The sequence below is a fragment of the Pezoporus flaviventris genome, unplaced genomic scaffold (genome assembly GCF_033815535.1).
Source record: "Pezoporus flaviventris isolate CSIRO_AGI_PZ_B2104156 unplaced genomic scaffold, CSIRO_AGI_Pfla_v1 ptg000078l, whole genome shotgun sequence".
NCBI classification, from domain to species: Eukaryota; Metazoa; Chordata; class Aves; order Psittaciformes; family Psittacidae; genus Pezoporus; species Pezoporus flaviventris.
This window is the reverse complement of record NW_026892626.1, coordinates 9438805-9453698: the sequence shown is the minus strand read 5'-3', so window position 1 is coordinate 9453698 and position 14894 is coordinate 9438805. Positions and strand designations below refer to the sequence as shown.

Below are 14894 nucleotides of genomic sequence, written 5' to 3'. Positions count from 1 at the left end.
TGCTGTGCAGAGGACTAACAGACTGCTGGAGGAAGAGAGCCAGCTTAGATACAGGCTCTCTGATGCAGGATAGAGTAACTTGGCTGGGAGTGGGGAGCAGTGTGTCATTCCTTCTGCTTGAAGGCTTGGAGAAGTCCTACTGCCAAATGCCGGTTGGTCACAGCAGTGCATGTGCAAATGCCAGCACCATGTCCAGACTGAATTTGGCCACAAGGAATATTTGTGTGGTGGGAAGCATCCTCCTCCAGTCTCTGCAGCGTGGCAGTCCAGCAGATAGGGAAAGTATCAGGGACTCACTCTCCTGTCAGCCTGGTGGTTCATTCCTGGTTTTTCTTGTTGCATGCAAGTTTACCTCCTGCATGTGCCTCTGTCATGGACATCTTCCAGATGTTGCTTTAACAAACCAAAGCAGCAGCTGAAAACAAAGCCTTCCTGGGCTGCCCGCAGTGCCAAGGAGCTGCAGTCAGAGCTGTCCCCAAGTCTCTCCTCAGGAATCACAAGACGACATGACAAACAATCACACTGTGAAATACTGCTGTTACTGTGACTTTTGTTAAAGCACTTAATTTTCTAGAAAGTTGAAATAAAACCAGAATCAAGTATTGAAATGGGTCTCTTCAATAAGCTAAAGTAAATGAAGAGTATAAAAAGGAGTAATGGGGGAGGGCATGGGAAAGTTCAAACTGGCAAGAGTTGAGCCAGACCAACAAAACCTAGCAGTTTCTTACCCAAGAGCTGTTTTGTAGGCTGTTCACCCACATTAAGAGCAGTTAGCAGTTTCTGCTGAACAAATGCCTGCTGCTATCCTGCTGCTCAAACACCACGAAAGAGGCAATTACTTTCTCCAAACCTTACTCAAGGGCAGAGACAGAAGAAAAATTCAAACACCAAATGCAAGTTATGAGCACTCAAAAAGTTTGTCTCAAAACCAGGAGCATCTAGAAGTAGTGAGGTAGAGATAAGTTAGGTATTTTTTCTTTTTAACTGAGGTCAAAGAGAAACAGACGAGACCATGTTGCTGGGTAATTCTGAGACAGACATCTTTTAGCATACCATAATCTCTGATATAAACATATTCCGAATGCTTGCTTTCCGTGCCTAAGTTGGTAATGAAGAGAGAAGGCAACAGAAGGGGAAAATAATCAAAACATTCTTTCACACTGGTAATCTTAGAAAGGGCGCAGTTTTGCTGTTGGCTTGCACAAGGTAAGAGCAGCAAAAATACCATCAGCTTTCACACATCAAGCTGTGCTGAAAAGGCAAAAGGGAACTAGATGATCTTAAGGTCCTTTCCAACCCTAACTATTCTATGATTCCCAAAATTACATGTGACAAAAACCCCCATGTTTCAGATTAGCCAGAGTCCTCAGCTTTATGTCCAAGTGATACTGTAAGTGGCAAACGGGGAGTTCCAGTCTCACAAGAAAAGTAATAGTCATCAGAAGGAAGTTATCTGGAACTGGTTAAAGCAAAATATATAAAGGAGTTAATGCTTGGAGATACTATCCTCTCCTGAAAATCTAGTTCAAGGAACAGAAAGCACTGTTTAAAAGGACAGGCCTGTTGGGTCTTTCCAAATGTACTTCTTAGACTATTTGATTGAAATTTGCAACTAGCACAGGAGGTAACTACAGCAGGCTCAGAACTATGCTAAGAACCTGTTTCGTAAGTTGCACTGAATAAATTTTAATATTAAGAAATAAAAGCCTGCCCAACATCTCCAGCCATCTGAATATCAAGAAGACCTCAAGAGGAGCGCCTGGACTTGCCCCATCTACACATTTGCAGCGTTCATTTTTAATAGCTGTTGTGCAGCACAAGTGCAACATACACAGAGCAGCTGTGTTTAGCTCAGCCCAAATAAAACCCACTAATCTAAAGAGGGTTTATTAACATCTCAGTGGCTTTCCCACTCTATTTTTCTCTTTGGAGCCATGAGGTCAAGGGCTTAATTAGTACTAGCACTGTTCCAGTTGTCTGTCCAATATGGACATCAAGAGTTAGGGCTTTCAATTCCAATTTACTTCATTTTTTCCTTTCCTTTTTCCTCCTCATTTAAGGCTATCTCAAACAAAGTAAAAGCACAGCCTTATGTAGGAAAGAAACATGACATTAAAATACTTGCCCCAAGATTCCAAGTTTAATGTCATACTGAAACTGCTAAAGCTGGAAAATAAGAATGAAAGTGTCATGCATTGATTTACATGAACTTCATGCCAAATGTAGTTTGTTAAGTTGCACTCCTGGTTCCATAGATGGTCACAAGATGCACAGGAATGCCCAAATGTTAAAGGCATCAGTGACCCAGGGCACAAGCGTTTCTGTGCTACTCTGGTTGAATCACTACAGGATATCTTCACAGATGTCTCCACACTGGGGACAGTTTTATAGGAGCAGCTGTAATCAACACACATGACTAACTATGGTGTTATGTACAGGTCTCCTGAAAATCCTGAGCTGTTTTACAGCAGAATCAGCTCTTCCAGACATGAGGTATCTTCCATATCGCAGCAAATAATGGCAGCCAGGATACATCAACATGCACTGAATCTGATACAGTAAATTCAACAGTTTTCTCTTGCTCTTTTATAAATATGTTTATAATAAATACGTTAATGTTGTTTATTATTAACACCACCACTAGCCTCACGTGGGCTGCAGTGGCACAGACATTGCTGCTGAAAGAGAAGATACCAAACAGCAGGATCCGAAATGGTTTCACTTGCCCTTAATATTTTAATTAAGAGATCGGTACAAAACGGTTCTAAGAGAAAGGCAACAACTTTGCTTTAAAAGAGAAGCATCTTCTCAAAGACTGGAAGAAACAGTCCAAAGAGCAAAGAGCGCAGAACGAACTGGAGAGAGGCACAGCTTTGCTCCAGGTAAGAGCAAGAGGCCACTTACTTTCGGTCCTGACAGGTATTTGGCAAATTTTTCATAACACACACATAAATAGCCAATGCAGTTAAATACGGTTTCCTATTTTCCTGCTGATCTAAATGAAATTAATTGTGCTATCTTTATGAGAAAAATCAGGCTGGGGGAGAAAAAGCATGGAACTGAGAACCTACCCACCTCCAGAAGCACAAGACTACCAGCGACAAAGATCCTCCTGGTGGGCAGATAATTACCTCTCCACCAGGCGAGGACCTAGAGCACCAGAACAGGATGAACTTAGACCATGCCATGGCAATACATTTCAGGGAAACCCTGCTCTGCAGCAGGTGGATGAAGGTACCCAGCTCACCTCCTTCCCAAGGACTAAGCTGCTCGCTGCAATACACACACTCAGGACGGTACCCACTCCTCTCTCACATGCTGTCCTTCAGAGCTGGCATTAGCTTTCCAGCATCAAGGCATTTGAAGGAAGTGTCTGCTACGTAACTCTGAGCCCACCTGCTGGAATTCAGTGTCACACTCCCGAATTTAATAGTGTTTCCCACCTCCTAATGAGGGAAGGCTCATCCCCGAGCTGGGATATCACTGATCCCTGCTGGAGGGCACCAGGTTCTCCAGTACTGGAGGTCACATGCCATCAGACTGCATTTACATACTCAAAAGGGGTAAAAGTGTCCCAAGCACTAAATAGGCTGGGTTTAATCCCAGATTCTAATACTTTACCTTGCAGCAAGTTGTATCATTTTCTGCAGTTGGTTCCAGTAACCCTGCATGCAGGGATCAGCATATGGCCCTCTCTTTCCTACCTGAAACAGGACCTCACAACTATACCACTCCTACTCAAGGGACCTGAAGTACCTATATGACACTGCTCATACACAGAGGTTCTGTGGAAGAAAGCTGCATTTGTTCAGCTACCCCTGTGTAAAGTTAAGGTTAGTTCGGACTATCCTGGTCATGCATTAACACAATTTTGTTCATGTTACATCCAGCCAAGGTATTAATCATTTTTATGAGGGCAGACATTTGGAACCAGGATCATAAATCAATGCAGCAATAACACAAAGCAATGACAGGTATTTAGAGCAAACAGAAAAGAGTACCTACTCCAGAGCTGGGGCAGAACAGCTCGTGCTAGCAAGTGTGTAAATACGTAAAACTGGGAGAACACAGTGATGCATATTAACAACCACATCACTGAACAAGAACAAGACTGAGGCACGCATCAAGAGCAGACATCTGATCCCTTGCTGCAATATTTAGGTTATCCTGCAAAATACAGCATTTTGGACACAAAAATTTGCAGTTCCCCAAATGATGGCAAACAGCCCATGAGTAGGACAGAAAACATCCAGTGACACTTTCCAGTGTACCCAGTTTGAGACTGCAAGTGCAGTTTAAGTCATTCCTACACAGACATCTCCACTTTACACAGCAGAAGTGTCATTCTGCAAGCTCCGTTTCAAACCATGCTTCCAAGTGCAGTTACCTTGTTTTCCAAGGATTTACTCACATGCATATGTTAATGCTTGTACATCTCTGTTCGTCTGTGTGCAATGGAAAGCATAATTTCCTTGAATCCGGAATCGATTTCCACAGAGGAACTCCAGCAACACAACTTTGGATTCAACGCCAAACCTGCAGAGTACTTGTAGAGTCCCCAGCTCAGTAACGAGCTGCACTAAACCCACAAGGTTTTCAAAGGTATTTGAATCCTGTCTGAATTTCTTCACTTCTCTGCCTAGAAGGTGGTGTTGGTGGTAACTAGTTTGGACAGGCAAGGAGAGAGCACAGGGAGCCTGGCTGTCTTGTTGACCAATGCCAGTGGACCCTCTCCCTGTTCCTTCCCAGAGCTCTCCTAGGAGGGGGTGGAAGTGGAAGGTTCACAGTGTTCCTAGAGGATGACTGACCCCAAGCAAGAAAGGTTGCATGGTGGTATCACAGTTCCTCCTCCGGGTCTCCTCTGCAGATATATCTGTCTCCATTTTAATGCAGCTGAGTAAAATACCAGCCACACACTGTATTTGAGAAGCTCATTTCTCTGCTCTGTAACCCGTTCCTTATGGTTTGCTCAAATCTTTCCACCTTTCTGTCCCTCACAATGCTGCACAAGTGTTGGGCAATTTGAAAGTCCAAAACCCACTGCTCCTCCCCAGATTCCTCCACCACCCCCTTGCTCATTTCATTTCCATGGGGGAAACTGACAAGAAGCTGCCCCAGAAATGTGGCAAGGCACAGGCCATGGACACCGTGGGTATGACAAAAGGTCTGCAGCACCACTGAATTGTTCTGCTGGTGCATTGTTATAACCTGGTCTGCCCAACAAACTGCAGTACTGAAATTACAAGACAATCCCCGAGATGTGATCCAGCCCTACCGCAGCACACTGTCATTTGCACTCCAGGTTTCTTACCCACCCTAACAGCCCCCAGACATGAGGCCTAGCAGCTTGGCTAGTCTAAGCAGTACCAGTAATTACCTGAACTACAGAAGCTAACCCTTTGTCAAACACAAAGCAAGAGATGACACATCATGTTAACTTCCAAACAATTTTTTTTACTGCATTTTCTTTGCAAATATTCGTATCGTCATTACAAAAAATACCAAAGAAAATCTCAGTCTACTCAGAGTCTTAATTTACAAAAAAATAAATATATTTACTCTAAAGAAGACAATTGTCTAGTATTAAGGTCAGCAATATCATTCACAGAAGTCCACTTTCTCAGAGTGCTGAGTATTTGACTCCATCTGGCTTAAGTTTGCCTTCTTCCAGCATTTTCCTTTTAAAATAAGACTAATCAGAACGTAAGAAAATTAACTTTTTCCTCCCACAGAAAAGGGAACATTCACACAGATCTTGAAACCCAGACTCTGCCAATTGAACTGTCAGACCCCTCTGACACACAACTGAAAACTTTTTTGCGTTTTAAACACCTGTAACAGAACAGCTTCTCACGAAATTGAAGAGTCCACAGCAGCAGCATGAAGGGCAGGTTTCTTCGCTATAAGGCTAATGGTCCTTGATGTGGCAGAGCTTCTATGAAAGCACAGCGCTGCCAAAGCCAAGGGTGTTACAATCAACGTGACGCCGAGCCCGCAACCTCTGCTCAGGCAAATCCTCACTTCTCAGCCTAGTCCCCACAGGCATTATCAGGATTCGCCCCCCAAGTCAGAATTCCTGAGTGAAGTGTGCGCAAGATCAGGTATTGCACCCTGCAACACAGCGACTGCTGTATGAATTTGGTTTTGGAGTGATTGTCATTCTAGACATGCTTGAATACTGCTCTGAAGTTGACTGTGCTTTTTCACATCAGCACTACGGACATTTTATAGTGAACTTGCTGCTATACACTGTAAACACATGAAACCTTTAGGACAATGCATAAAAGCATTAACCACGTACAGTAAATGCCGTAATGAGAAAGTTTCACAAGAAAAAAAATAACATCTTTGGATTATTGTACTCTATGCCACAAAATGTTCCAAGTGCATCCCACAAGAGATGGCTCCTCAGATGAGGAATCAGCAAACGAGCAAGTCACTAGCATTTGCACAACTGGTGTGGTTTGTTGGGTCGGGGTTCTTAAAAAAGGGAGGAGAACTTCAGAGCGTAAGAGCAGATGAAAAGAGAAAGCTTTCTGCACTTCTCTGATGAATCACTCCACCTGACGTTTCAGCGTACACTGACAGATTTCAGGCAAAAACGAAAGGTCTCTGAAGTGTTTTGCACAGTGCACGCGCACCTCCTAAAGCCGGCTAAAAATGAGTACTAAGGAGAAGGAAACAAAAAGAGAAAAGAAAATTGCATTTTCCTATGACTTCCATCACCATGCTGTGGCTGACTTCTCTAGGTCTGAAACTGCTCTGTGTGGTTCACACCAGCTCAGGGGAAGTTACTGTGTCCCGAGCGTATCGCCTCCCTCTTCCTCACAGGAACTAACCAAGTCCAAATGCTACACCAATCCTGAATCTTTGGCCATGCTATAGAAAATGCCTTTTTGCTGAAGGAGATGTTCTGGGCTACCACACTCCACCACTTCTCCTCTGTCCAGGACTAAAACTCTGCAAAACAAGAAGAAACAAATACGGTCACAAGAAGATCAACAAGGCCAGTGAACACAGGTGTATGTGTACAGAGAGAAACTGACTGCAGCGCAGCCATATGCAGGCAAAACCAGTCCAGACTGTATGAGTGGACAGAGGTTCTTAACTCCATCCTTCCTGGCTTCAATGCTGATCCTGCCTGGTCTATTTTATATGTAGCAAATGTTTACCCAGTCATTTTCAGGCAACCATGAGACTTTTGACTGTGCTCTGAGCCTGCCAGAAATTATCTCGAAGTACTTCTTGTCAAGGTGAGTCAGTGTCCCCAGGACCTTGCAAGACCTGGGATAACCTTCCCATAATGCTGCACCACATCAACTGCTGTTATACGGCTTCTGCTGACAAGATACAAACACAGACATAGCTTGTGCTAAACAAACATGCAACTGGAAATGGGAAGCTTAAAAAACAAGTTACCACGGTCAGTAAATCAGCTCTCAGTTAAAACACTGCCTTCAGCTACTTTCACTAATCGGCCAGGCACTGCAGGGATGCTTGCTAAGGCCTGAGCTGGTGCTACTGTACGGTGTTACTGTGACTGAACTGGGCGTTCACTGGTGACAGTACTGCTGGTGCTGTGCCTGGAACAGGCAATGTTCCCGCCTCTTATCTTTCACTGTTGACAGCACAAAGATTGGTCTATACAAATACACTAAAATCTTATCACTGGTCACTTTGCTCTCTGCCATTCTATGATAAGAAGGATAAGAGCACTTAAACTGAGGAGCACTTGCACCTTAGCAAGGCAGCTGAGGATGAGGAAAGATGTATGAACTATAACCAACAGCGATGGAAAGAGAAACATGGAATAAACTTCAGAAAAGCTCAGGGCCTGTTCCTTTGATTCCTTATGCTGTCTGAGCTCCCAAAAGTTCTGATGTGTCTTCCAGCTGTGCCCAAATTAGGGCAAGACCCAGGAACAGACTCCTGTTGTCGCTTCCCTCTCCTTCCTAGTCTGCCTGGACAGGAATGGCACAACAGCAGTGCAACAGGGGGCTCAGAGGAGCTCCCTAGCCCAAGCACAGCCACCACAAGCCAGAACATGCACACCACACCCATCAAAGTAAGGGATTCCAGGAGCTCTCTGGAAAGGTGGCTAAAAATGCACTGGCAAAGATTTTGCAAACACAAAGATGCCCATTTAAGTAGAGCACAGTGCAGTTCACACATACCATTCTTCAAGATAAAAGTGGTATTACTTTACCTTGTGTAGTCCATGATTGTGTTCAGACGATGTGCTATAGTTAATACAGTACATTCTTCAAATTGAGACTTTATTGTTGACTGTATAAGCTTATCTGTTTCAAGATCAACAGCAGCTGTGGCTTCATCTAGAACCAGGATTTTGGACTTCCTGAGCAGAGCTCGTGCCAGGCAAACCAGCTGGCGCTGTCCCACACTACGCACATGGAATGGGAGGGTGGGAGAAAGTCAGAACAAGTTTGCAGTATTCATTTTGAAGCCTAACAATTCCTTATTCTTAAATACAGGTGCCAAGAATCCAGCATAATAGATAAGGTAGTCTTACTGCTTCACTGTGGAATATCTAAGAGCATCTGAAACTACAGCCCCCTCAAAATAAAGTTCTGGCAATAATAAAAGAATACATTACAAATGGTTCTATCATAACTGCATCAGGCTGATTCACTGAATTGTTGCAGTATTGAGGACTGGACTTCATATGGTTTCTACTGACTAAACATACATCCCTGTTACTGCACAAAAAGCAAAACACCAGCTTAGAAAACTTGCACCTGTTGGACAAAAGCCATCGTAAGTTCAGAACATTCACTCTAAATAGCAGACTACTAAAATCCTTTCCAAGCCTGCCCAAGCTGTCAAACCTTGCAACATTCTGAGTACTTGTTAAATTCCTTTAAATTCCCAAACTTGAGTTTAAAATATGGTGAACAGAACCTAGTTAGTTGACTGCCTAGTCATGGATTAGGAATTCCACTATTCCCTCCACAAATCTTACACAGGGCAGCCCACACTGCATTCCTGCTGCTAGTTACCAACATACCGTCCCAAGTGAGCTGTAGTTTCTGGAAATGGAGAGTCTAGTTGCAGATGAAGGGCACACACACACACGTCTCGTTGCCATTTAGTTCTTAAGGCCATTTCACAAGCATAGTACTTTGACATACCTGAGGTTCTCGCCACCTTCAGCACAATCATGATTAAGTTTAGCAGGAAGGGATGATACAAAGTTTTTCAGGTGAGCCAATTCCAAAGACCTCCAAATGTCCTCATCAGAGTGTTGGTCGAAAGGATCAAGATTCATACGCAGAGTGCCAGAAAACAATACTGGATCCTAGTTACAGAAAAAGGTCATTAACAACGTACACGTCCAAATGCAGTTGCAAGCAAGCTTCCCTACTGGATTTAGGAGTCAGACCTCACTTTTTCTGATAACAGCAAGCTCTTCTCCCTCACCCTTACTCCTCATGCCTCTTTGGGGCCTGACCTCTGCCCCTCTGCATACTCTGGCACTCCAGACCTTTCCATGAGTCGGTAACTCATGAATCCAGGGGGGAAAAACTGACCAACAATCAAAGAATGCAAACAAACAAACAACAAAAAACCCCCACAGAAAACAAAAACAGCCGATTTTCTTTTTACTGGACTACTTAGTTGAAGAGCAGCTACTTCCTCCTCAACCTTCTGTTAGCGGGGACTCCTCGGTCAGCTTCCCACTTCTTAGTGAATTACATCATTTGTGGATATTTCAGAAAGCTTCAGCTGCAGTATTAATGGAATGAATGCGGTTTTTTCCTGGACATGGAGAAATACTACTTTGGAAATACTTTTGACTTAGTAGTGTCAGACGGATGCAAACTGATCAAAAGGAGAAAGAAAAGTTCTCCATAGATTTCCAAACGAAGCAGTGCAGAAAACCTTCTGCAGTGTGCTCACTTGTTTTTGCCAGCGTGCTGCAATGGTGATTTATGTAACAACATTTTATAATCTTACTGTGAATCAGAACAGGCAGGCAATAAAGGCCACACAGTAAGAACAAGAAGACTTAAGACTAAGCCCCATACTTGTAAAACTCTATTTCCAAATGTTTTGGACTATCAAACCCATATCTGCTGGGCTAGATTGGAATGGTTACGTACAAGTTTCTGTGAGTGAACAGCACTGCACACCTCACTCACAAGATCCTTCCAAACTCAGAATTCTTTGTACAAAGGCCCAAAAAGTGCATATCAAGCCTGAAATGTCAATGCATAATCCCAATCCCTCACAGATCAGACTACACCGTACCTTCATTCTGTTTCTAAAAAGAATGGAACTACCTAAAATAAAAGTGAAAACTGATCTCTAAAAGAACTCCCCTGAGGGCTCTCCCCAGCTGAAAATACTTGGACTTCCCCTCTAATGGACAAAAAGCAATGGTCTCAGTTAACCAAGTGACATCCATCAGGTGTTCAGCTGGGATCAGACCTGCCCAGTCAATAAAAGCTGTCTGTAGTACTCAACACATTAGCGTGGGATTCTGACAAAGCCCACGAGTCCAAAGGCCAAGGTGTTGCTTCCACATCGCAACCCAGCCATAGCCAAGGTCCCACTTATTACAAGCACAAGACATGGAAGCCAGTCTAGGAAAAAACCTTGGTTTCAAGTTCCATGAAAAGAGTATGCTGAAATGACTCAATTTCATAGCTGTAAATCAGAAACGGAAGATTGTCCCCAGTATATTACAGCAACAGCACTGTGACAGAATGAGTTCTGGCAATGGCAGGATTTCACACCTACCTGAGGGATGATGGTGATCTTGAACCGCAAGTCATGGAGCCCTATCTTTGCAATATTAACTCCATCAATAATAATTTCTCCTTCAGCTGCTTCATTAATCCGAAACAAACCTAAAGTAAGCGAGGATTTTCCAGCTCCCGTTCTTCCAACTATTCCAATCTGTTGCGAAGAAATACAGAACAACTTACTTCACAGAAGAGTTAAAGCATTCCCACCTGAAACAGACACATTTTCAGAAGGTTGCCATATTTGCTGGGCTATCAAAACTCCAAAACAGCAACAAATCGAGGCTGATGAAAGGGGAAGAAAAATCATTGGATATGAAAAACAAAAAAGCAAGAACAAAAAACAGTCTCAAAATTTGCAATCCAATCACCGAAGTTTTCAATTTTTCTAGAAAAGCAGATGGAACTGGGTAGAGCCAGCCAAGGTTCCCTAATCCTTTGTTTGATGCACGCTTCAGTCATACTTGCTGACTTGACATTTATCTCATCTGAATTTGTAGCAAACACACACCAAAAGCACTCGGTTTCATACTGTATGCTTTGCTTCCCAGTTAGACTGCAGTCTTCACCAATTCTTTTTTAAGTAAGAATACAAGATTGCTACTTTGGTCAGTTGATGTCCCTCTTGCCATCTGCCCTTTCTCACTACTTCTGAGGTAGTGTCCTGCCCATATAGGTAGAAAGTGGGCACTCCAGAAAAAAAGCAAATGCCTAGTTGGATACCACAAATAAGGAAGCCAGGCAGTAAATCTTGCAGCTACCTTTTATGCTGCCACGCAAGAACACATTATTGTTAGGCACCACAGAATCCATACAGGGCTGAGGAAGAACGCATGGGAGCGTGTGGGCAAAGCAGCAACAGAGACCCACGCATGTATCATCACTGGTTTGGCTAGATTCAGAGAATCTATTCTGAAGTCCCAATTTTCCTGCAGTCTCACCTTGCAATTTCTGCCGCACTAGATTCAGGGCTTCCCCCTTCTACTTAGTAGCTCATTTTCTTAAGACTGTAATTAACTTAATCTCACTGCAACATGTACTCCTCTTTGGTTACAGCAAACAAATAAGCAAAATTTCCTGGGAAGAGGAGAGGAGACACCATAAACCTCACTTCCTTATGAAACCAGACCAAAAGACACTTCACAAGCCCACATAATAGTGTATCTTTATCCCATGATGCAAGACACCCCTTGAAAAGGATAAGAGCCCACCGTATATGACAGTCATGTTAAGACTGATTCTAGAGAAGCTCTTCTAGTTCTTAAAGACACAAGACACACTACAGAAGAGGCTTAGACCTCTCTTCGGCTTACGCATGCAGGCTTATGAACAGTAACACTTTACTATAAATTCAGGTTCATTACCTTCTCACCCCCATTTATGGTAACATTTATGCTTTTCAGAACCAAATCCAAGTCTTCCCGGTAACGTAAACCATAGCCTCGAAACTCAATCTTCCCTTCCTCAGGCCAGGTACTTGCTGGGGCAGTTTGCTCAATACTCCATTCAGCCTGAAAACCACACAAACACATCCGATCAGTTCCTCCTTCAACCGAACACGGACGCAGTGTTAGTGTTTAATTTACAAAAGGAACTGTGATGATGATGGGAAGAGAAGGAAAGAGCTGCCTCAAGGCAGATGAAGTGGCATACGTAGCCAAAGGCTTTGCTATCACAAGTCCCACTTGCTGATTAAATTTTCCTCTTATAAAAGGCAGAATCATACAGGCAGCACATATTCAAATAACCTAATTGTACACCCCCATCACAGTAAGAAAACCACTGGGGAAGCCAGACATGCAACTAGAAGCAATTTATCTGAGACATAAGCACCAGAAGATTAACAACCTGGTAAAATAAACAGCTGCTGCCTCAGCCTCCCACAGAGGTGGGAGAGGAGAGAACCTACCCTACTGAATTTACTACCAGTGCCAAAAGGCTTTTAACTGTATAAACAGTGGACCCGAAAAACAAAAAACTTAGGAAGGGTCCTCATACTGTTTGGCTGCAAGTTCAGGTTCAAGTGACAGGCAAGGCAAAGAGAAGCCATGGGGAACTCTGTTCTGCAGCCAACTGCAGATAAAATGAGTTGTTACGTGATCTGAATCACAACAAAAAAAAGTAAAGCCTCCTTACTCACCACACTGAGAACAAAAAGAAAAACAAATTAAAAAATAATGTTTAAGGACATAGGCAACCAAAACATTTCTACAGCTCTACTGCTTAGCCCAGGGCAGAACAACACATTTGCTAAATAACACGGTGTAAATGTCACTGGATACGCCTCAAAAGCAGGCACAGGTATTACCCACAGAGATCCAGCTTGTTCCCAGAGGGAGGGCACTGAAAGCACTAAGCTCTACTCTTCCCTCAGCTCAGAGGACATGCCCAGCTCTAACCCCATTCAGACAGGCTGTGGGCAAGAACTCAGAACAGAGCACTGACTTCTACAGATGTGACGGACAACTCAATGTACCTCCTTCTCCATTTCAGCATATTCTTTGACCCTTTCAACAGCAACAATGTTGGTTTCCAGCTCAGACGACATGCGAACTAGCCAGTTCAAGTATGCTGTAATCTGCAAGAAGAAAAGATGTCTAGAAGCAGTTTACAGTAAGCTCCCTGCAATAAATGAAAAACTCAAGACAACCAAAGCAAGTTCATGGTATGCATAAACACAGACAAGATCTTGGCTAATCAGTGCTGGACAGCAGGAAAGTCCAGATGCCTTTAACATGCAGGGGACAAGTTGTCTTAGCCACATCCCCTCACATAGGCAAGGCACAGAAGGAACTTCCCAGCATCTTTCTACATGCTACTTGTAGTTATTTATTCTCTCTGATCCCTCCAAAGCCATAGCAAGGTTCTGAATTTATGATGCAGTCTTACAATTCAGAGCCTTTTTTTAAATTACAGTAAAATTACCTGCAGTGAGTAGGACACCGAGAGGCCAACCAGTCCTGCACTGAGTTTGTTGCGTGCCATCACAGCAAACAATGCTGCAAAGAGGACAATACAGTTCCCCACGCACTCCAGACGGACAGCCAGCCACCTGCAAGACAGAAAACTGTAATGCATCTGTTTGGTAATTCACTGAGAAATTAATCAGAAACATGGTCAGCCAGTGTTCTGTCACAGCTTGGTTTTGAAAAGATTAATAATATGGCATCTGCATACCACCGGTGACACAGGAATTGAGTGATATTTGAGGTTCTGCTCCAGCAGCATGCAAACCTAGAGGCCTCCAAAATTAATAAACCTTTCAGATGCATAAATTCCTGGCTTAGTTCAGAAAGCGGTTGCAGTTAACACTGGGATCAATGAATCAAAATGTTTAAACAATAATTATCTAGAAGTAAGGCAGAAATTCTCAACAAAGAAAAGAAATTCTTAAGATCTTAATTTCATCACAGGAATTTAAACAAAACATCTGTCAAACAGCTATATCAACACAGGCTCCCTACCCTGGACAAGTATGCTGAAAGCTGTGATTGATGTCCTCCCTATATAACTACCTTTCAACATTTTAACCCCACTGTTACCTGTTTGCAACAATGCTTGGATAATAAGCTTTCTGATTTTCATCCACTTTCATGTCATTCTGCTTTATAAAACGTTTCTGTTCCTCAAAAGCTCGAATGACACTGACTCCCAGGAGGGTCTCATTGAAGTGAGAATACACAGGAGAACGACTGACGGACTCAAGGCGTTTGAGCTGGCGAGAAGTGGCCACATAAAATCTCTGCAAAACAGAGTATGAGAATTATGGTTACATCCAGACTGCATCTGAAAATACAAAGGGAATCATAAGAGAGTCCCCTGCTGTTTGGGCTGGTTTTTTAGAGAGATGCAACTTTCACATGGGAATACGTGCCTCCTCCAACACTTTTGGGCCTAAAGGACCATTACATACATGCTGTGGTCTTTAAACAACTGCCAATCAAGCTATCTCATGAGATGGCTATTTTCTCCTCTTTCTCTTCCCTGCAAGCTTAGTTCAACATTATAAAACATGTATCACTGCCTTTATGGTTTACTAATAAAGCCTAACAGATTCACTAATTCATGAGTCAAAGTCAAAATCCAGCTTCTTCTCTCCTATTTGGCTCTACTAGATTTCTAAGAGTA

The 14894-nt window shown here is 43.1% G+C and overlaps 1 protein-coding gene across 7 annotated transcripts in view; it reads right to left on the bottom strand.

The window, feature by feature from the left end:
- Positions 1-6485: 6485 nt before the first annotated feature.
- The window catches only part of ABCC1 (ATP binding cassette subfamily C member 1 (ABCC1 blood group)), a 53660-nt gene continuing 45251 nt past the window's right edge, over positions 6486-14894 (bottom strand). For all 7 annotated transcript variants that reach the window (XM_061474252.1, XM_061474257.1, XM_061474254.1 and 4 more), the window contains 8 exons: positions 14309-14508; positions 13692-13818; positions 13243-13344; positions 12131-12277; positions 10762-10920; positions 9150-9316; positions 8207-8401; positions 6486-6960 (listed from right to left, as the gene is read on the bottom strand). In XM_061474252.1, the coding sequence (XP_061330236.1) occupies positions 6852-6960; positions 8207-8401; positions 9150-9316; positions 10762-10920; positions 12131-12277; positions 13243-13344; positions 13692-13818; positions 14309-14508 (1206 nt within the window). In that variant the 3' untranslated portion in view covers positions 6486-6851. The remainder of the gene's footprint in view (positions 6961-8206; positions 8402-9149; positions 9317-10761; positions 10921-12130; positions 12278-13242; positions 13345-13691; positions 13819-14308; positions 14509-14894) is intronic.